The 21047-nt window shown below is 61.9% G+C and overlaps 3 protein-coding genes across 4 annotated transcripts in view; 1 reads left to right on the top strand and 2 right to left on the bottom strand.

Moving 5' to 3' along the window:
- The window catches only part of NOXA1 (NADPH oxidase activator 1), a gene marked incomplete at its 5' end in the record, with an annotated part of 101363 nt that overhangs the window by 66502 nt on the left and 13814 nt on the right, over nt 1-21047 (bottom strand). The window lies entirely within an intron of this gene.
- On the bottom strand, nt 23-7451 carry LOC310917535 (ectonucleoside triphosphate diphosphohydrolase 8-like). 2 transcript variants are annotated; one of them, XR_014591460.1, is made up of 10 exons: nt 7323-7451; nt 6641-6758; nt 5883-6033; nt 4995-5154; nt 4215-4445; nt 2975-3238; nt 1865-1975; nt 1474-1611; nt 705-996; nt 23-258 (listed from the first exon to the last, which is right to left on the bottom strand). XR_014591460.1 is itself a non-coding variant. In XM_083875877.1 (9 exons), the coding sequence occupies exons 1-9, from the start codon at nt 7446-7448 to the stop codon at nt 787-789; spliced, it is 1509 nt and encodes a 502-aa protein (XP_083732003.1). In that variant the 5' UTR covers nt 7449-7451; the 3' UTR covers nt 24-786. The 2 variants fall into 2 exon arrangements, 1 of the variants encoding a protein (XP_083732003.1); XM_083875877.1 differs by having other exon boundaries at nt 24-996.
- Nucleotides 9542-20790, top strand: ENTPD8 (ectonucleoside triphosphate diphosphohydrolase 8). The gene is made up of 10 exons (XM_083875878.1): nt 9542-9629; nt 12247-12378; nt 12757-12874; nt 14378-14528; nt 15303-15462; nt 16024-16254; nt 18188-18451; nt 19095-19205; nt 19352-19486; nt 20330-20790. The coding sequence occupies exons 2-10, from the start codon at nt 12259-12261 to the stop codon at nt 20519-20521; spliced, it is 1482 nt and encodes a 493-aa protein (XP_083732004.1). The 5' UTR covers nt 9542-9629; nt 12247-12258; the 3' UTR covers nt 20522-20790.

Here is a 21047-nt window from a genome sequence, read left to right as displayed (position 1 = left end):
CAAATCATTGATTTTATTACTTCCGTCTCCCAGGTAAGGGCTGGTGATGACAGAGGCTCAGGGGAAAGGCAACGACTCTATGGGAGGTGTCTGCTGCAGCCTGGAGTGGAGCCAACAGGGCACAAGGACAGGCCTTTTCCTTCCCACAGGAGGTGTCTCAACTCACCCATCACTTGGCTGCCAGTGGGACCCCCCAGAAATGTAAGGGGGGCCCTGGGGGCTGTGTCTGCCATGTCCCAGCCGTGTTCCCCAGTCAGCCTGTGTTGGAAAGGGAAGGTGAGCTGTCTGCCAGCCATGGGTGCAGCTGGGCTGGAGAGGAGCCTCATGCAGGAGAGGAGGGGGCTGTGCCATCCTCCCCTCACAAGGTTTCCCAGCCCTGGGCAGAGCCCTGTCTACCAGGCCAGTGCCCCCACATCCCCAATGCCACGGCCCTGGGGCTGGCACTGCCTGTGGAGATGCAGACCCTGGCCCTGGGATGGGGCAGGACATGTGTGTCCCACCCAGGGTTTCTGCTGTGGATGTAACCAGCCCTGTGACAGTCCCACTGCTGCCAGAACCCCCCAATCCTCATCTCCATCCACCCACAGCACAGCAGCCCCCAGGTCCCAGCCCTCTCTCCTGGAGCATCTCCAGCAGCAGCGCAGGGAAAGGAGAGCACACAGCTATGAGGAGGGTGTTTTACAGCTGTGCCAGGTCCAGCTCACCAGGCCAGGACTCAGAGCCCCCCCAGGACAAGTCTGTGGGCTCTGGGCACTCAGCGGTGAGTCCCAGGAAGCAGCTCCTCTGCTACAGCTGCTCATAGCCCAGGGAGCTCCTCTGGCAGGACATGGCTGTGAGCAGGCAGAAGGTGAGGATGAGCATGATGGCCAGCAGAGCTGTGGCTGCCATCCAGAGGCTCCTCGGGAGCTCAGTCACTGCTGCAGGAGGCTCCGAGGGGATCATGTTGGTGAGGTTGAGCATGTAGCCCAGAGTCCAGCCCACATCTGTGCCAGCAACCTGTGCAGACACACAGGGAAGAGAGATGGGAAGGGCTGCAAAGGACCAGGCAAACCAGAGAAGAGCCTGCACCCCCAGGTCTTGCTTCACAACCAACATTTCTGTGCCCACCTTGGGCTGGAGAGGCCCCAGCAGTGACATAAACTGGGGGAGAGAGCACTAAGGGCCAGCCCAGATGTTCCAGCAGTGACACAAACTGGGGGAGAGCACTAAGGGCCAGCCCAGATGTCCCAGCAGTGACATAAACTGGGGGAGTGCACTAAGGGCCAGGCCAGATGTTCCAGCAGTGACACAAACTGGGGGAGAGCACTAAGGCCAGGCCAGATGTCCCAGCAGCTGCATGAGTGTAACTCAAGGGCTGCCCTGAGCATGGGCAGTGGGGCTGTGCTGCCCTGGATCCCCCATCCCCAGCAGCAGCAGGGTGGGCACAAAGCACTCCATGGCACAAAGTGTGGAAGCTGCTGGACACTCTCCTACCTGCTGGACAAAGTGGATGTTAGGCCATGTTGTGTAGTTGAACTTGTAGCCTTGCAGGAGAAGGGTGAGGATGTAGGAGCTGGCTGTGCAGGCGTCACGGAGCTGGGTCCTGCTCGCCGAGGGGAACAACTCCTGCACCTGCACAGGTGGGAGAACAAGGGGAGGCTGGACACAAAGCAGTGCTGGGTGTGCCCACACACTGAGGAACAGCCCCTCAGTGCAGCTGGGGGCAAAAACTGAGAGAGCAAGGAGACCCCAGGGGGTTTGCAGGCTGCCCTCCCAGCTCTCTCCAGCTGTGGAGAGGTTTGTGCTCCTCCCAGCTCTCCACAGCTGCCCACAGCAGAGGATGGGCTGTGGATGAGCCTTGAGGCTGCACAATGCACAATCTCACCTGTTTCCAGGTGCTGTTGCAGATCTCCCTGATGCTGGCATTGACCAAGCTCAGGGGCTGCCCTTCTGTCAGGTTCAGAAAGTGAAGGGTGTAATAAAACCCCGAGAAGGCCTGTGGGGGTCGAGACCAAAGGTGACAGGTTAGTGAAGCACTCAGGCCATTGATGCCCCCCCAGCCCTTTGCAGGGGTCCCTGTAAGACCCCACTGAGCTCTGCAAGGTGCTGGAAGTGACCTGGGGGAGGGAGCTTGGGAATGCTGCCAAAAGGGACAGGGAATGGTGCAGGGGCTGCCTGGCAGCACCTTCTGGGTCTCCATGTGTCAGGCACAACCCAGCTCCCAACACTGGCACTACTCAGACACTCTCCTAGAGCAGTTTTTTCCAGGGGTTATGTCCCAAACTCCCATTGCTCCCCCAGGCATGGGGAAAACTTCAGGAAGTTGAAGGTGTAGTAGAACCCAGCGAAGGCCTGGGGGACAAGGGGACATGGTGAGAACCACAAGTCCTTTCTCACCTCAGAAAAGACCCAGGGGCCGCTCTTACCTGGGGAGACATTCCCAAGGAATCCCCAGGGTCCTGCAGGGCACCCCTGGATGGTCTGCCAGGAATTCCCAGAGCTGGCTGACCAGCCTGGGGCTGCTCCTGCACTCTGACCCAGCTCAGACCATGCTCAGACAAGTCCCCCCATTGCCTGTCATCTTAATCCTCAGCCTTCTGATAACTGTTTACATATTTTCCTTTGAAGTATCTCAAAACAATGTATATTGTTTTCATTCCTCTCTCTAATGAACTCCTGAATTGACCACTGAAGTCAGAGAGGTGTTCTTTTCACCCACCAATCCTCAACCAAGTTCCCAATCCTACTTCAACCCTAAACCACAATAAACTGTCTGTTTTTCCTCACTTCAACCAAACAGGTGAGTGTGGTCTTTTTGTGTCCATAATTACGACAAGGGAAGGCTGGGACATGGCAGGAGGGATGGAGGAGCACCAAGCACAGGAGAGCTTTGCAGACAAAACCAGCTCTGAGGAGCCCTCTCTCCCCACTCAGAGGCAGAGGAGACCCCCAGAGTGTGTCCCCCCGTCCCCAGGGTAGGGCTGGGGCTGCTTACGAAGAACTGTCCCCGCACGGGGGGCTGATGGACCCCGTTGAAGCCGCAGGGCCCCTGGGCCCCGGGGCAGCTGAAGTTGAAGAGTCTCCGCACGGCCGAGGCACACGCCGCGGGCTCCCCTGTCCCCGTCACCGTCAGCACCAGCCCGGGGCTGGCCCCGCTGGGCCTGGGCACACAGGGGCTGTCGTAGAGCTCGGCCACCGTCAGCTGCTCCTGGTAGCCCCGGGGGTAGCAGGGGTGGGAGAACCGGGCACTGGAGCTGGCCTGGACACAGACACGGCCATTAGTGGGGCTGCAGGGCCACCCAGAGCCTTCCCACAGCCCACCCCACAGAGCAGGGCCTACACCCCAGGAGGGCTGGATGCCTCCCCCCTGTGACCCCCTGAGCATCCCTGCCTCCCACCTGTGACCCCCTGAGCATCCCTGCCTCCCCCCTGTGACCCCCTGAGCATCCCTGCCTCCACCCTGTGACCCCCTGAGCATCCCTGCCTCCCACTGTGACCCCCTGAGCATCCCTGCCTCCCACTGTGCCCCCCTGAGCATCCCTGCCTCCCACCTGTGACCCCCTGGGCATCCCTGCCTCCCACTGTGACCCCCTGAGCATCCCTGCCTCCCACTGTGCCCCCCTGAGCATCCCTGCCTCCCACCTGTGACCCCCTGGGCATCCCTGCCTCCCACCTGTGACCCCCTGAGCATCCCTGCCTCCCCCCTGTGACCCCCTGAGCATCCCTGCCTCCCACTGTGACCCCCTGAGCATCCCTGCCTCCCACCTGTGACCCCCTGAGCATCCCTGCCTCCCACTGTGACCCCCTGAGCATCCCTGCCTCCCACTGTGAGCCCCCTGAGCATCCCTGCCTCCCCCTGTGACCCCCTGAGCATCCCTGCCTCCCACAGCCCTGGGCTCTGCTCCTGTCCCGGGGCAGCTCTGCAGGGGCTGTGCTGGGAAACCTCTCTCTGGGCACAAGGGGAGCAAGGGCAAGACAACGGGGACAGCAAAACCCACAGACACAGCCGGGCTGGGGAAATGACAGAAAATGCCACGGCACGTCAGGACGTGGGGAGAAGGGAGCCCTGGCTGGCGACCCCCACCCCCTTCCACCCCAATGGGGGCAATCCTGATTCCCCAGATGGAATCCAAGCCCCGGCCCATTCCCAGCTCTCTGTCCACGGGCACCCCCGGCATTGCAGGGCAGATGTGCCCCGGCCCTGGGAGATGTCTGAGCAGCCCCAGCCCCGGCACCTGGTGCAGAGCTGCCAGCAGCCTCTTGAGAGCCTGGCTCTGCCCGTAGCACAGGTAGCTGTGGCTGTACAGGGAGTAGTTGGTGCCGTAGAGGCGGAAGAACACGGACGTGTTCCTGTCCTGCACAGGCACCCCGGGCTGGAAGGTGATCTGCGTCGAGGCCCCGCCCAGGTCCAGAGCCCCCAGAACCTCCGTGTCCTGGGGATGTTCCCACCTCTCTGCAAAGGAGAACTGGCCCCAGAACACACACCAGGGTTAGGCTGGGCTGCAGCACTCACACTCACACTCACACTCACACTCACACTCCCCTAAGCCCCCAGGGAGGTTTGGGCTCAGGAGCCCCAGGGGCACCTTCCACCTGCCCCTGGCCCCCAGTGTGACCCCCAGCCTGTTCACATCCTCCTCAGCCCACAGACACCTCCAGGGGCACTGAGCTGTGGCCTCTTGCCTGCTGCATCTCTGCTGGGCCCTTGGAGCAGGGAAAAGGGAACTCTGTCTCCCAGGGGCTGATTCCACTGCCACAGCCCTGGGATCCCAAAATCCCCCCGTGTGGATCTCAGCACACGAGAGCCCAGGGCCGGGCTGGGCTGGACACAAAGACTCTGTTAATCCCATTAATGGGGGTGAATCTGCAGCCCAGGAGCACAGGGACACTTGGCTGGGTGAGCAGTGCCCAGAGCTCCATTCCTCCCTCCCCTGCAGACAAGGAGCCCTGGCTGTGGCTCAGACAGGGACGTTCTCCCCTCTCCCCCTGCCCTCCCTCCCTGTCCCCGAGTGCACCTTGACCAGAGTCTCCAGCAGGTAGTTGACAGTGATCCAGCCAAAGGAGCCCTCCTCGCTGCCCGCCAGGATCCGAGCCCCACGGAAATCCACAGGGAACTCCCCGATGGCCTTGGACACCTCGGCCAAGACCCGCTCGGCCTTGCTGCTGTTCTCCTCCCTGCCGGCCCAGGCACAAACCCCTCAGCTGCTGCAGCCCCGCCTGGAGCGACAGGGAGCCGGGCTGGCAGCGACAGGAGCTGTGCCCTGCCCAGGGGCTGCTCGGGGACATCCCCCCGGCCTGGAGACAGGGATGCTCTGCCCGTCCGTCCCATCCCATCCCATCCCATCCCATCCCATCCCATCCCATCCCATCCCATTCCATCCATCCCATCCCATCCTTCCCCATCCCATCCCATCCCATCCCATCCCATCCTATCTCATCTCATCCCATCCATCTCCATCTATCCCATCCATCCCCATCCCATCCCATCCATCCAATCCATCCCCATCCATCCCATCCCATCCCATCCCATCCCATCCCATCCCATCTCATCCCATCCCATCCATCTCCATCTATCCCATCCATCCCATCCCATCCCATCCATCCCATTCTATCCCATCCCATCCCATCCATCCCATCCTATCCCATCCATCCCCATCCCATCCCACCCCATCCCCATCCCATCCCCACCCCATCCCATCCCCATCCCATCCCATCCCATCCCATCCCATCCCATCCTATCCCATCCATCCCATCCCCATCCCCGCACACGGGGATGCTCTGCCCGTCCCATCCCCAGCCCCAGCCCCAGCCCCGCTCTGGCCCAGCCCTGGTGCCCCGGGCCGGCCCCGGGCCCGCAGCAGCTCCAGGAGGGGCGGGAGGTGCCGGCCCGGCCCCGCCGGTACCTCAGCAGCCGCATCCCGGCCGTGGCCCCCAGGTACGTGGGGGTGTCCCGCTGCTGCTCGGCCGGGACAATCTCCATGGCCCTGTCCAGACAAGGCTTCAGGCTGGCGCCGGCCCCCGCCGGCTCCTCGGCGTAGCTGGAGATGCCGGGTCCTGCCGCAGGGAACGGGCATGGAGAGAGCCCGGGGCCCCCCGGGGGGACAGCACTGCAGGGGCCGTGCCCACCCATCCCCAGGAGCTCTCCCGGCCTGCCCACACACACCCGGCTGTCCCGGGCACAGCCCCAGCCCTGCTCTGCTGGGGCTGTGAGACACCAAAATGCAAACCCTGCCCTGGAGCTGCCAGCACCAGCTGTGGGGACACCCCATTGCCCAGGGGCTTGTGCTGAGCCTTTGGGGGGCCCTGGGGGCACAGGGAGCTGCACAGAATGAGAGCAGGTGTGAACAGATGGGGTCAGAGGAGCCCAGGGAGCTGAGGCAGGAGAGGAGGAGCAAAGTGCCCATCCAGCATCCCAGGCTGGGAGGTGATGCACATCTGGACAGGACCAGCTGTGGGACCTGGGGACACAATTCCTCCCCCTTTCTGCCCCTCCCAGTGACTGTAGGGTTCCCTTAGATGCAAATTATCCACTTTCCTGTGATTCCTCACAGAGCAATCTCCCTTCAGCCCAGGGCAGGCTGACAGACTGGGATCAGTGATGGTGCTGTGGGAGTTTGGGACAGCTGGGGGAGAGAGGGAGGGCAGATCCCAGCACACTCACCAGACACACGGCAGGCCTCCACCTGGGACACAATCCCAGTGCCGTTCTCCTTGTCCCCACGCCAGCGGTAGATGTAGAGGGACGTGTGTGTGGAGCCAGCATCAAACACCAGCCCGTACTGGGGAGGCACAGGGGGGTCACGGCTGGCTCGGGGGTGTCTCAGAGCTGCTGCTCCTCATTCCCCTGTGTGCAGAGGTCTGCAGGCCCACCCTCCCTGCAGCAGCCCCTGCTCCACCTCTCCCAGCCACTGCAGCGAGTTATTGCAGCTCAGGAAGGACACGCAGGTCAGCGGGGTCAGTCCCAGGGCAGGGAGCCATCCAGGCATGGCCCAGGGGGCTCAGGCTGCTCCCAGGCCTTGGGAAAATCTCACAAATCCTGGCAATTTTTAGCAAACCAGAAGCAGAAAGCGGTAGGGGAGAGAGGTGGAAAGCAAAGGGGTGACCTGGGTGTCTGAACACAGGGAGGACAGTGCTGTGGTGGCACATGGAGAAGGCTGTCCTTCTCTCTCCCACCCTTAGCAAACAGCCAGGGCCGTGATTTGGGGGAGGCTGATCTGCCCAAAGCCACCTTGCTGAGGTTAAGCCCTGAACAGCCGGGCTGGTTATGGGGAAACCTGCTAGCTGAGAGGAGAGCAGGGGCTGGTGGCATTCCCAGGCTCCCCCAGGCCTCTCTGGACACGTACTTTGATCCTGCCAGGAAGGAGGGCGTCCTTTGCGGGCATCAGGAGCAGCACGAAGACGGTCCCTGTCAGCAGCCCCAGCACGGCCACCGAGCCCCAGCCCAGCGCCCGGAGCAGGCGAGGCCACATCGATGGGCTTGGGGAGGTCTGTGGGGAGGGGTCACTGCACAGAGATGGGCTGTGGGGAGGGGGCACTGTCACTGCACAGAGATGGGCTTTGGGAGGTTCAGGGGAGGGGGTCACTGCAGAGATGGGCTGTGGGGAGGGGTCGCTGCACAGAGATGGGCTGTGGGAGGCTGGAGGGGAGGCGGGGTCTGCAGGAGGAGGGTCCACACACAGGGATTATGGGGAGGGGCGGCTTTTGGGAGGAAGGTCTTTAGGAGGAGGGTCTGGGGGGAGGGAGGGTCTTTGGGAGGAGGGTTTGGGGGCAGGGATGGTGTTTGGGAGGAGGATGCGCGGGAGGGATGGGCTTTGGGAGGATCTGCGGGACGGGGGATCTTTGGGAGGGTCTGTGGGGAGGGATGGTTTGGGGGTTCTGCACGGAGTAAGGGACTTTGCCAGAGCAGCCCCAGGCTCTGTCCTGAGCCTCCAGCCCCTCCGGGATCCCCCTCTCCCTGCGGCTCGCTGTCCCCCACCCCCTAAGTGCCCCCTGGGACACGGGGCGGGCAGGAGGGGACACCACGGACTCGTGTGGCCCCGGGCGGCCGGGAGAGGGACAGGGGGAATTCCTGCCCGCCGTGCCCCGTACCTGTGCCCGGAGCGCTCCGTCCCTCCCCGGGGCAGCGATGGGGCCCGCTCCGGCCGGCACGGAGAAGCGAAAGCGGAGCCGAGCCGCTCTCGGACGTCCGGGGCCGGCCCCGGCCGGGGCGGGTCTGAGCGGGGCCGCAGGCGGGGAGAGACAGCGGGGACAGAGCGGGGACAGAGCGGGGACAGAGCGGGGACAGAGCGGGGACAGAGCGCGGGGACAGAGCGGGGACAGAGAGCGGGGACAGAGCGGGGACAGAGCGGGGACAGAGCGGGGACAGAGCGGGGACAGAGAGCGGGGACAGAGAGCGGGGACAGAGCGGGGACAGAGCGGGGACAGAGCGGGGACAGAGCGGGGACAGAGAGCGGGGACAGAGAGCGGGGCTGCGGCTGCTGCCCGCACCGGACACCGGGTCTGGCCTGCCTGGACCCCTGCCCAAACCTCTGCCTGTACCCTGCCTACTCCCTCCCTGGACCTGCCCGGACCCTGCCTGGACCCTGCCTGGACCCCTACTTGGACCCCTACCTAGACCTCTGCCCAAACCCCTGCCTGTACCCTCCCTGTACCCTCCCTGGACCCTGCCTGTACCCCTGCCCAAACCTCTGCCTGTACCCCTGCCCAAGCCCCTAGACCCCTACCTAGACCTCTGCCTGTACCCTGCCTGGACCTGTGCCTCCCCCCTGCCTGCACCACACTCCCACACTAGTGTGCCTGCTCTGCCTGTTCCCTGCCTGCTCCTCTGCCTGCTCCTCTGCCTGCTCTGCCGGTACGTCTGCCTGTATCTGTGCCTGTACCGTCCCTGCTCCTCCTGCACTGTCTCAGAGCCCCGGGACTCTGCCCATGGACAGCTGGTGACATGGGGACAGACAGGACCCTGACAGTGACTCCCTGACCGTGGGGACAGTGCGGTCCCTGCTGTCGGGATGGATCCCACGTGTGGGGATGGCTCTTCACCCTCCAGGCCCTTCCTCTTTCTGTCCCGAGCCTCGCTGCCAGCCTGGCTCTGTCTGCAGGGGGACAGCGGGGGTCCTGCAGAGCCAGCGGGGTGACAGCGGGGTGAGGACAGCAGGGTGACAGCAGGGTGACAAGACAGCAGGGTGACAGCGGGGTGACAGCAGGGTGACAGACAGCGGGGTGACAGACAGCAGGGCGACAGCAGGGTGACAGACAGCAGGGTGACAGACAGCAGGGTGACAGCGGGGTGACAGACAGCAGGGTGACAGGGCAGGCTCGGCCCCTTACGGTGTCGCAGCTCTGGCAGGGCTGGCTGAGGCTCCCAGAGCTCAGCTGCTGCCCTGTCCCGGCTCCAGGCGCTCTCAGGCTCCGAGGGCAGGGGCTGATCCCAGCTCAGTGCCCCCGCTCCCGGGCAGTGCCGCTCCTCCGGCGGCGAAATGGTTAATCCCGGCCGCTGTTTCCAGCCCCAAGCCCGCAGCTCCCGGCCAGGCGCTCTCCTGGGCAGGTTGCTGGTCCCGGGCCAAGGGGAGGGACAGCCTTTGTCCCAGGAGCGGGGCCGGCTCCAGGTGCGCCCAGCCCGCGGCGGGGCCGGAGCGGCGGCGGAGCCTCCGGTGAGCGGGGCAGGGGCCTGGGGGGGCCAGGGATGGTGCCCCTCGGTGGGGCCGGGCTGGGAGCGGGCCCTGGGCGGTGCTGGGGGGAAAACACGCTCCCCGCGCTGGGGGGGCAGGACGGGAGCGCTGGGGCGGCCACTTGTCGCATGAGGTGACCAGATACAGGGGCAGAGGGGACAGAGGGGACAGACACAGGACAGGGCATGGAGGGGACAGGACAGGGCATGGAGGGCACTGCCAAGCCCCAGAGCTGGTGGGAGATGGGATGCAGGGAACTGCTCTGCCTGGCAAGGATGCTCCTGGCATCCACAGTCACCTTCAAAACCCTTCTGGCGTTCAAATCCCAATCTTCAATCCCTTCTGTCCAGTGGGAATTCAGCCCCGCATTGGCCTGAGCAACAGGCAGATCCAGCGGTGCCTCTGAGCCTTTTTGCCCCGATTTTTGAGGTTCTGCTCCCCGTGCACAAGGGATGCTGCTGCTGAGGGATGTCCCACAGGTGTTTGTCAAGCCCTGTGTCATGGCCAGTCCTACACAGACATGTGTAATCCTGGTCCGGCTGCCAGGAACAGCTGGAAACTCTGCACAGCTGGAAACTTTGCACAGCTGGAAATGGGCAGGCACTGAGCAGTGCAGTGTCCCCTCTGCAGCCCTGGAGGCATCAGCACCACCTCCTGCCCTGTTCTGGCTGGTCCTGCACGGATGGCAGCAGGGCTGGAGCTGGCCAGCCCCGGGATGCCACAGGAGGCCTGGGCAGATCCATCAGCTCCTCAAGTTGTTTCCCACCCCCTGGGCTCCCTTCCTGTGCCCTGTTCTCCTGCCTGGGCTCTGTGCTGTTTTGGATTTGCCCCCTGTCGAGTCAAAATGGGGATTAGCCCCTGCCAGAGCAGAGCAGGAGGAGCCCGTTTCCCACCCTCTCCAGCAGGAGCGCAGTGTGATTTATCCCCAATTCGTGTCCTTCCATTCCACAGTGCCTGGGACAGAGTTTTCCAGGATGTAGGCTGGGCTGGGGACTTTTGCCATTGCTTTGTTTGTTACCTGGACCAGATGAATCACATCCCAAGAGCACAGTTGTATCTGGGCAAACCCAGCAGGGCTGGCAGGGCTGCAGATATGACAACTGGAGACATAGTTAAGTGGTTATCATGGTGATGCTGGATTAATGGTTGGAGTCTGAGATTACTTTGAATCGATGACCAATTAATGTCTCAAAGATGTCTTTAATGATTTCCTGTTTCTGTGATAGGGATTTATCAGCTGATTCCATATGATCTCTCCTGGCCATGGCCACTGTAGAGGGAAGGCTCCTGGCTATAGATAAGGTCTGATAAGGGATTTTGGTACCCCCATATCCCATGACATGGGCCCAAAGAACAGCTGCTCTTCATTGCTGTGAATTTCATTCATGCAGGAAATTGGTCACCCTCGTTCATTGCCAGAGATGCTGACTCCAAAACAAGAATCAGCATCTCTGGCCTTGCCAAAGGTCTTTCCTTGGACCTGGGAAAAGGGTGGGGGAATTTCCGGGATTTTGTGCAGACACAGGAGAATTTTGTAGCCAACTGATAGCTCCATGTACCACCCAGAACACTGGTGGGGTTAAATCCAGGGCTCTTGGGCCCTCTGCAGCTTTCAGCTGGAGTGTGAAGTGAGGTCAGGCCTCCTGCCTGTGGCTCATGGCTTGAGGCAAGACAGTGCAGGAGGAGGAGGAGGGACAGCTGTGCACTTCCCACAGCACATCTGGACCAGCTGTGGCACACTGAGCACATGGATATCTCATCTGCCCTGAGCTGAAGCCGTCACAGAAAACCAGACTCTTTGCTTTACTGCAGTTTCTTAGAGGTAAATGAGGGCTGTTTGTGCTGGGGGCTGAGCTCTGGACAGACCAGTGGGAAGTGCTGCAGTCCCCAAGGGCAATCGCTGTGGGCATTCCAGCCTGGTGTGGGCCGTGTGCCCAGATCAGCACGAGCCTCCTGCCTCTGCCCTCCTGCCTGCCCTTGGGGCTGCAGGAAACGTGTGGGGATCACAGTTCCTGTGCATCTCTGACATGCTGTGGCATCAGCAACAGCTGGGCCAGGCAGGAGACACACAGCTGGAGGTTCTGTTTCTCTGCCTGGAGCAGGGAGGGCCTTCCCAGGGACAATCTGGGCCTGCTGGGCAACAGATGTGACCTGGTCCCAGGTGTTGTGGTTTTGGAGTGGCAGCATGTGGGCGCTGGAGGGATGTGGCTCTGCCAGGCCCTGATCCTGCTCCCAGCTTGGAACTCCAGCTAGCCACAGCCAGGCTTCTCCCAGTGATGCTGCTGTGAGGGAAGATGCTGATTTGCCAGCCAGGCAACAGCTTGAGCAGGGCAGTGGGCTGGGGTCCAGGCACAGAGGGGCTGCAGGTGAGAAGGCAGGGCTGAAAAAGCTGAAAATCCTCCAAGGAGGGAGTGCTCAGTGTGTCCCAACCCTGAGGCTGCCAACAGCCCGACTGGAATGGGTCCAGACAAGCCCGTGGATATTATTCTCTTCTGTGCTAAGAGCAGCCATGTACCAGAGAATGGCTCCATTGTTGGAAAGGGGAAAGTCCCATGTCCATCCATGAGGTGTGAGCTGGGGGCTGGGGCTGTCCTTGCAGGTTTGAGGAGGAATGGGCACCAAAGCCAAGGCCATTGCCAGTGTCCTGGCAGCCACCTGTGTCTGCAGTGTCATCGCCCTCATTCTGAGCGTCGTGAACGTGAAGGATGTGTTTCTTCCCCCCAGCACCAAGGTAGGGTCCCTGGGAGGAGCACAGCTCTCACTTGGCTGATGGCTACTCCTTGGGTGTTGGATTTTGCCCAGGTTTCAGGCAGGCTGTGCTGTTTGTCACCAACATGGGGACAAAGCCACGCAAAGACTGGGCTGGGTCTGGCTGAATTTGGTCACTGTGCCTGGCCCCACAGCACATGCAGCTCTTTCAGCTCCAGGGGCTTGGGGGTGGATCCCTGTCCCCAGCACATCTGGTGACTGCAGTGCCACCAGACTTTTTCTGTGCTGGTGACCACCAGTCTTGTGTGGCCACTGATGGCTCCCCTGGAGCTCCTCTCACTCTGCAGGGGGTGATGCTGGTCTGCCCCCCTGACTCCCCCTGTCCCCTGTGCCTCCCCAGTACGGGCTGGTGTTTGATGCTGGCTCCACACACACGTCCCTCTACATCTACCGCTGGCGTGGGGACAAGGAGAACGGCACCGGGATTGTGTCCCAGGTGGAGGCCTGCCGTGTGTCTGGTGAGTGTGCTGGGATCTGCCCTCCCTCTCCATGGCTCATCTGGGGCTGCCCAGCCTTGGGGCTGCCCTGCGTGGCTATTCCACACACCAAAGTTGGTTTATGCCAAGTGTGATAAATGTTGATTTATTTATTGGGCGTTTTCAAATCCCCACGGGGTGTTTGTTCCTACTGTCAAAGTGCTGTCAGGTTTTGACATTAGGACAAGGCTCTCTGGAGGAACTGCCCCAATTAGAGAACAGGTCTAGGATCAGATAAATGGCACATGGAGCTGGGCTGGGGCTAGCAAAGGCCACCAGGCCTGGGCAGAGCTGCCTGGGCAGGGGGCAGGAGGGGTCAGAGCTCACCTTGCCCTCCTGTCCTGCTCGGCAGAGGCAGCGTGGCAGTTACTGGTTAACTGCAAAGGTCTGGCCGAGGGCAAAGTGTAACGCAAGGAGTGCCTGGGCTAATGGCAGTCATTGAGTGCAAAGCTCCCAGGAAGATAAAGAGAGAGATTTCCACCCCAGAGCCTGTCCCTAACCCCTGCAGGACCATGCCGGGCTCTCAGATCCAGTGCCAGCCTCTAAAAATAGGGAGGCAGTGCAAGGGCACCTCTGTGTGCCTATCAGCTCCCCGTGCCCTTGCAGCTGGTCCTGCCCCTTCCCCAGGGAAATGGGGACAGTGGTGTTTGTCCCCAGGTCCTGCAGGGCTGACTGGCCATGCTCAGCACTGGGGCCTCCCCGTGATCAGGGTGTGCTCTGACCCCAGCAGGAGCTCCTGCACTCCCAGGGGTGTGTCCTGTCCTCCCGACAGGACAGCCCCGAGCAGGGGCCAGGGCTGGGCCCAGCAAGGCTGGGAATACCTGGGACAAGCCACAAAAAAGCCCTGTGGGATTTCTGGGTGGGGGAGGAATTGTGCCACCAGTTAGCTCAGATCCCACAGCTGGTCCTGTCCAGATGTGCAGCACCTCCCAGCACCATCACTGATCCCAGTCTGTCAGCCTGCTCTGGGCTGAAGGGAGATTGCTCTGTGAGGAATCACAGGAAAGTGGATAATTTGCATCTAAGGGAACCCTACAGTCACTGGGAGGGGCAGAACTGGGTGAGGAATTGTGTCCCCAGGTCCCACAGCTGGTCCTGTCCAGATGTGCATCACCTCCCAGCCTGGGATGCTGGATGGGCACTTTGCTCCTCCTCTCCTGCCTCAGCTCCCTGGGCTCCTCTGACCCCATCTGTTCACACCTGCTCTCATTCTGTGCAGCTCCCTGTGCCCCCAGGGCCCCCCAAAGGCTCAGCACAAGCCCCTGAGCAATGGGGTGTCCCCACAGCTGGTGCTGGCAGCTCCAGGGCAGGGTTTGCATTTTGGTGTCTCACAGCTCCCAGCAGAGCAGGGCTGGGGCTGTGCCCGGGACAGCCGGGTGTGTGTGGGCAGGCCGGGAGAGCTCCTGGGGATGGGTGGGCACGGCCCCTGCAGTGCTGTCCCCCCGGGGGGCCCCGGGCTCTCTCCATGCCCGTTCCCTGCGGCAGGACCCGGCATCTCCAGCTACGCCGAGGAGCCGGCGGGGGCCGGCGCCAGCCTGAAGCCTTGTCTGGACAGGGCCATGGAGATTGTCCCGGCCGAGCAGCAGCGGGACACCCCCACGTACCTGGGGGCCACGGCCGGGATGCGGCTGCTGAGGTACCGGCGGGGCCGGGCCGGCACCTCCCGCCCCTCCCGGAGCTGCTGCGGGCCCGGGGCCGGCCCGGGGCACCAGGGCTGGGCCAGAGCGGGGCTGGGGCTGGGGATGGGGATGGGACGGGCAGAGCATCCCCGTGTGCGGGGATGGGACGGGCAGAGCATCCCTGTGTGCGGGATTGGGGATGGGATGGGATGGGATGGGATGGGATGGGATGGGATGGGATGGGATGGGATGGGATGGATGGGATGGGATGGGATGGGATGGATGGGATGGGATGGGATGGGAAGGATGGGATAGGATGGGATGGGATGGGATGGGATGGGATGGGATGGGATGGATGGGATGGATGGGGATGGATGGGATGGGATAGGATGGGATGGGGATGGGATGGGATGGGATGGGGTGGGATGGGATGGGATGGGATGGGATGGGATGGGATGGGATGGGATGGGAAGGGATGGGATGGGATGGGATGGGATGGGATGGGATGGGATGGGATGGATGGGATGGGATGGGATGGGATGGGATGGGATGGGATGGGATGCGATGGGATGGGATGGGATGGATGGGATGGGATGGGATGGGATGGATGGGATGGGATGGGATGGGATGGGATGGGATGGGATGGACGGGCAGAGCATCCCTGTCTCCAGGGCGGGGAGATGTCCCCGAGCAGCCCCTGGGCAGGGCACAGCTCCTGTCGCTGCCAGCCCGGCTCCCTGTCGCTCCAGGCGGGGCTGCAGCAGCTGAGGGGTTTGTGCCTGGGCCGGCAGGGAGGAGAACAGCAGCAAGGCCGAGCGGGTCTTGGCCGAGGTGTCCAAGGCCATCGGGGAGTTCCCTGTGGATTTCCGTGGGGCTCGGATCCTGGCGGGCAGCGAGGAGGGCTCCTTTGGCTGGATCACTGTCAACTACCTGCTGGAGACTCTGGTCAAGGTGCACTCGGGGACAGGGAGGGAGGGCAGGGGGAGAGGGGAGAACGTCCCTGTCTGAGCCACAGCCAGGGCTCCTTGTCTGCAGGGGAGGGAGGAATGGAGCTCTGGGCACTGCTCACCCAGCCAAGTGTCTCTGTGCTCCTGGGCTGCAGAGTCACCCCCATTAATGGGATTAACAGAGTCTTTGTGTCCAGCCCAGCCCGGCCCTGGGCTCTCGTGTGCTGAGATCCACACGGGGGGATTTTGGGATCCCGGGGCTGTGGCAGTGGAATCAGCCCCTGGGAGACAGAGTTCCCTTTTCCCTGCTCCAAGGGCCCAGCAGAGATGCAGCAGGCAAGAGGCCACAGCTCAGTGCCCCTGGAGGTGTCTGTGGGCTGAGGAGGATGTGAACAGGCTGGGGGTCACACTGGGGGCCGGGGGCAGGTGGAAGGTGCCCCTGGGGCTCCTGAGCCCAAACCTCCCTGGGGGCTGAAGGGAGTGTGAGTGTGAGTGTGAGTGTGAGTGTGAGTGTGAGTGTGAGTGCTGCAGCCCAGCCTAACCCTGGTGTGTGTTCTGGGGCCAGTTCTCCTTTGCAGAGAGGTGGGAACATCCCCAGGACACGGAGGTTCTGGGGGCTCTGGACCTGGGCGGGGCCTCGACGCAGATCACCTTCCAGCCCGGGGTGCCTGTGCAGGACAGGAACACGTCCGTGTTCTTCCGCCTCTACGGCACCAACTACTCCCTGTACAGCCACAGCTACCTGTGCTACGGGCAGAGCCAGGCTCTCAAGAGGCTGCTGGCAGCTCTGCACCAGGTGCCGGGGCTGGGGCTGCTCAGACATCTCCCAGGGCCGGGGCACATCTGCCCTGCAATGCCGGGGGTGCCCGTGGACAGAGAGCTGGGAATGGGCCGGGGCTTGGATTCCATCTGGGGAATCAGGATTGCCCCCATTGGGGTGGAAGGGGGTGGGGGTCGCCAGCCAGGGCTCCCTTCTCCCCACGTCCTGACGTGCCGTGGCATTTTCTGTCATTTCCCCAGCCCGGCTGTGTCTGTGGGTTTTGCTGTCCCCGTTGTCTTGCCCTTGCTCCCCTTGTGCCCAGAGAGAGGTTTCCCAGCACAGCCCCTGCAGAGCTGCCCCGGGACAGGAGCAGAGCCCAGGGCTGTGGGAGGCAGGGATGCTCAGGGGGTCACAGGTGGGAGGCAGGGATGCTCAGGGGGTCACAGTGGGAGGCAGGGATGCTCAGGGGGTCACAGGGGGGAGGCAGGGATGCTCAGGGGGGGTCACAGGTGGGAGGCAGGGATGCTCAGGGGGTCACAGGGGGGAGGCAGGGATGCTCAGGGGGTCACAGGTGGGAGGCAGGGATGCTCAGGGGGTCACAGTGGGAGGCAGGGATGCTCAGGGCACTCACAGGTGGGAGGCAGGGATGCTCAGGGGGTCACAGGGGGGAGGCAGGGATGCTCAGGGGGTCATAGGTGGGAGGCAGGGATGCCCAGGGGGTCACAGTGGGAGGCAGGGATGCTCAGGGGGTCATAGGTGGGAGGCAGGGATGCCCAGGGGGTCACAGGTGGGAGGCAGGGATGCTCAGGGGGTCACAGTGGGAGGCAGGGATGCTCAGGGGGTCACAGTGGGAGGCAGGGATGCTCAGGGGGGGTCACAGTGGGAGGCAGGGATGCTCAGGGGGGGTCACAGTGGGAGGCAGGGATGCTCAGGGGGTCACAGGGGGGAGGCAGGGATGCTCAGGGGGTCACAGTGGGAGGCAGGGATGCTCAGGGGGTCACAGGTGGGAGGCAGGGATGCTCAGGGGGTCACAGTGGGAGGCAGGGATGCTCAGGGCACTCACAGGTGGGAGGCAGGGATGCTCAGGGGGTCACAGGGGGGAGGCAGGGATGCTCAGGGGGTCACAGGTGGGAGGCAGGGATGCCCAGGGGGTCATAGGTGGGAGGCAGGGATGCTCAGGGGGTCACAGTGGGAGGCAGGGATGCTCAGGGGGTCACAGTGGGAGGCAGGGATGCTCAGGGGGGGTCACAGTGGGAGGCAGGGATGCTCAGGGGGGGTCACAGTGGGAGGCAGGGATGCTCAGGGGGTCACAGGGGGGAGGCAGGGATGCTCAGGGGGTCACAGTGGGAGGCAGGGATGCTCAGGGGGTCACAGGGGTGAGGCAGGGATGCTCGGGGGGTCACAGTGGGAGGCAGGGATGCTCAGGGGGTCACAGTGAGAGGCAGGGATGCTCAGGGGGTCACAGTGGGAGTCAGGGATGCTCAGGGGGTCACAGTGGGAGGCAGGGATGCTCAGGGGGTCACAGGGGGGAGGCAGGGATGCTCACGGGGTCACAGGTGGGAGGCAGGGATGCTCAGGGGCTCCCAGGGGGGAGGCAGGGATGCTCAGGGGGTCACAGGTGCGAGGCAGGGATGCTCAGGGGGTCACAGTGGGAGGCAGGGATGCTCAGGGGGTCACAGGTGCGAGGCAGGGATGCTCAGGGGGTCACAGTGGGAGGCAGGGATGCTCAGGGGGTCACAGGGGGGAGGCAGGGATGCTCAGGGGGTCACAGTGGGAGGCAGGGATGCTCAGGGGGTCACAGGGGGGAGGCAGGGATGCTCAGGGGGTCACAGTGGGAGGCAGGGATGCTCAGGGGGTCACAGTGGGAGGCATCCAGCCCTCCTGGGGTGTAGGCCCTGCTCTGTGGGGTGGGCTGTGGGAAGGCTCTGGGAGGCCCTGCAGCCCCACTAATGGCCGTGTCTGTGTCCAGGCCAGCTCCAGTGCCCAGTTCTCCCACCCCTGCTACCCCCGGGGCTACCAGGAGCAGCTGACGGTGGCCGAGCTCTACGACAGCCCCTGTGTGCCCAGGCCCAGCGGGGCCAGCCCCGGGCTGGTGCTGACGGTGACGGGGACAGGGGAGCCCGCGGCGTGTGCCTCGGCCGTGCAGAGACTCTTCAACTTCAGCTGCCCCGGGGCCCAGGGGCCCTGCGGCTTCAACGGGGTCCATCAGCCCCCCGTGCGGGGACAGTTCTTCGTAAGCAGCCCCAGCCCTGCCCTGGGGACGGGGGGACACACTCGGGGGGTCTCCTCTGCCTCTGAGTGGGGAGAGAGGGCTCCTCAGAGCTGGTTTTATCTGCAAAGCTCTCCTGTGCTTGGTGCTCCTCCATCCCTCCTGCCACGTCCCAGCCTTCCCTTGTCGTAATTATGGACACGAAAAGACCACACTCACCTGTTTGGTTGAAGTGAGGAAAAAGAGACAGTTTATTGTGGTTTAGGGTTGAAGTAGGATTGGGAACTTGGTTGAGGATTGGTGGGTGAAAAGAACACCTCTCTGACTTCAGTGGTCAATTCAGGAGTTCATTAGAGAGAGGAATGAAAACAATATACATTGTTTTGAGGTACTTCAAAGGAAAATATGTAAACAGTTATCAGAAGGCTGAGGATTAAGATGACAGGCAATGGGGGGACTTGTCTGAGCATGGTCTGAGCTGGGTCAGAGTGCAGGAGCAGCCCCAGGCTGGTCAGCCAGCTCTGGGAATTCCTGGCAGACCATCCAGGGGTGCCCTGCAGAACCCTGGGGATTCCTTGGGAATGTCTCCCCAGGTCAGAGGGGCCCCTGGGTCTTTTCTGAGGTGAGAAAGGACTTGTGGTTCTCACCATGTCCCCTTGTCCCCCAGGCCTTCGCTGGGTTCTACTACACCTTCAACTTCCTGAACCTGACCCACCAGGAGTCTCTGAGTGAAGTCAACGCCACAATCCTGTCCTTCTGCAGGAGGAACTGGACAGAGGTGAGAGCCCTCTGAAGGGCAGCCAGGAGCCTTGTGCTTATCCTGTCCTAAATCTCTGCCCTTGCAGCACAAGCCCTGCTGTTCCCTGGGCTGGGGAAGGTTTCTGAGCATCTCTTTCATCCCCTGTGTCCCTGACGGCCCCTCAGCTGGAGCAGAGCTTCCCCAATGATCTGAAGTACCTGCCCACCTACTGCTCCGTGGGTATTTACATCCTGACACTGCTGCTCCAAGGCTACAAGTTCGACGAGCACACCTGGACCAACATCCACTTCAGTAAGCAGGTAAACACCTGTGGGCAGCAGGAGAGGATGGACGTGCTCAGGACCAGCACCTCTAGAGTCCTCTGTGCCAGAAATGTGTCCCTGTTTCTCCCCAGGGATCCCAGGAGAGCTTTGCTCTCTTAGTCGCCCCCAAACCTCTGACCCAGCTCATGTTTCACTTTCCCTGCTGTGAATAAAACTGATTTTAAGGGGGTCAGGGAAGAGCAGAGCAGGATTTGGCCACTTTGGTCTCTGATGTTATCAGAGAGCTGATGATGGTCCCATGACCACTTTGAACCAGAGAATGGCCTGGCCAGAGTATTTCCAGGATGAGAGGAGACAGCCTCAAGCTGTGCCAGGAGAAGCTTAGTCAAGTACTATGAATGTTTTTGTTTTTTTTTTTCATGGAAATGGTCAGGCTTTGGAACAGGCTGCCCAGGGCAGTGGTGGAGTCACCTCCCAGCAAGTGTTCATACAACACTGCTGTTCATACAACAGTGGACGTGGCTCAGTGATGACCATTGGTGGTGGTGCTGGACTCAATCATCTGAAAGGTCTTTTCTGACCTCACGGACTCTGCAGCCAAATTAGAAGGATTATGGGGATGGAAGAAAGCTCAGATCCAAAACCACACGCAGATCACAGAGACACACCTGGATCAGAACAGTCATCCATGTTCAGCTGTTTTTTGGCCCTGGGGGAGGGAAGACAGGACATCTCTTTGTGCAAGAGCAGGGTCAGCACAGCCTGGCTCCCCTGTGGAACAGCAGCTGGGACAGCTCAGGGGAGAGGTGCCCCTCACACCACGCTGCTGGTGCCTGGGAGAGGTGCTTTTGGGTGATGCCCTGTGCTCTCTTCCCCCAGGCAGCAAACACAGACATCGGGTGGACCTTGGGCTACATGCTGAACCTGACCAACATGATCCCCGCCGAGGCTCTGCAGCACCTCAAGGGCCACCAGCCCGGCCTGTGGGCAGGGACTGTCTCCCTCCTCGTGCTGGCCATCCTGGCAGGCCTGGTGGCTCTTTTCCTGCACTGCTTCTGGAAAACAAAGTAGCTCCTGGCATCCTGCCTAGAGGCATCCTGCCCACTGAACCAGGCAGAAGAGGTGGAAAGTGGAGAAGAATGAAGGCATTAGACCCATCTCTGTTGCTCAGGAGATGTGACTGGGTCATCTCTGAATGTGGAAGATGACAAAGGTGTCTTGATCTCTCTCCAAGAGGGAGGCTCCTTTAATCTGACTGCCAAAAGCTGATTGAGACTTGTTGGCTCGATGAAGCCAGAAAATTTCAAACTAGAAATAAAATCAGTTTTGATTTTTAAATATGAATGTCACTGCCCGGCCTAGCACAGGTTCCTTGGCATTCCCAGTCCTGCTGGGCTGCTCTTCCAACAGCTCTGGAATGCAACTGGCAATGGAGAGCTGTGGTGGGCACCTCACTCTGAGCAGAGGGGTGACATCATCTCTATCCTGCCCTGTGCAAGATGTGCAATATTTCTGTAGTATGTGACAGAATCTCTTCCCAAAGACACTGTCAGCTGTCTTTAAAAATACTTACTGGCATATCTCAGCAGAAAAACAC

This window comes from Zosterops lateralis, assembly GCF_965231275.1.
Source record: "Zosterops lateralis genome assembly, chromosome: 20".
Classification (NCBI taxonomy): Eukaryota; Metazoa; Chordata; class Aves; order Passeriformes; family Zosteropidae; genus Zosterops; species Zosterops lateralis.
This window is presented reverse-complemented; position numbering and strand designations above follow the sequence as displayed.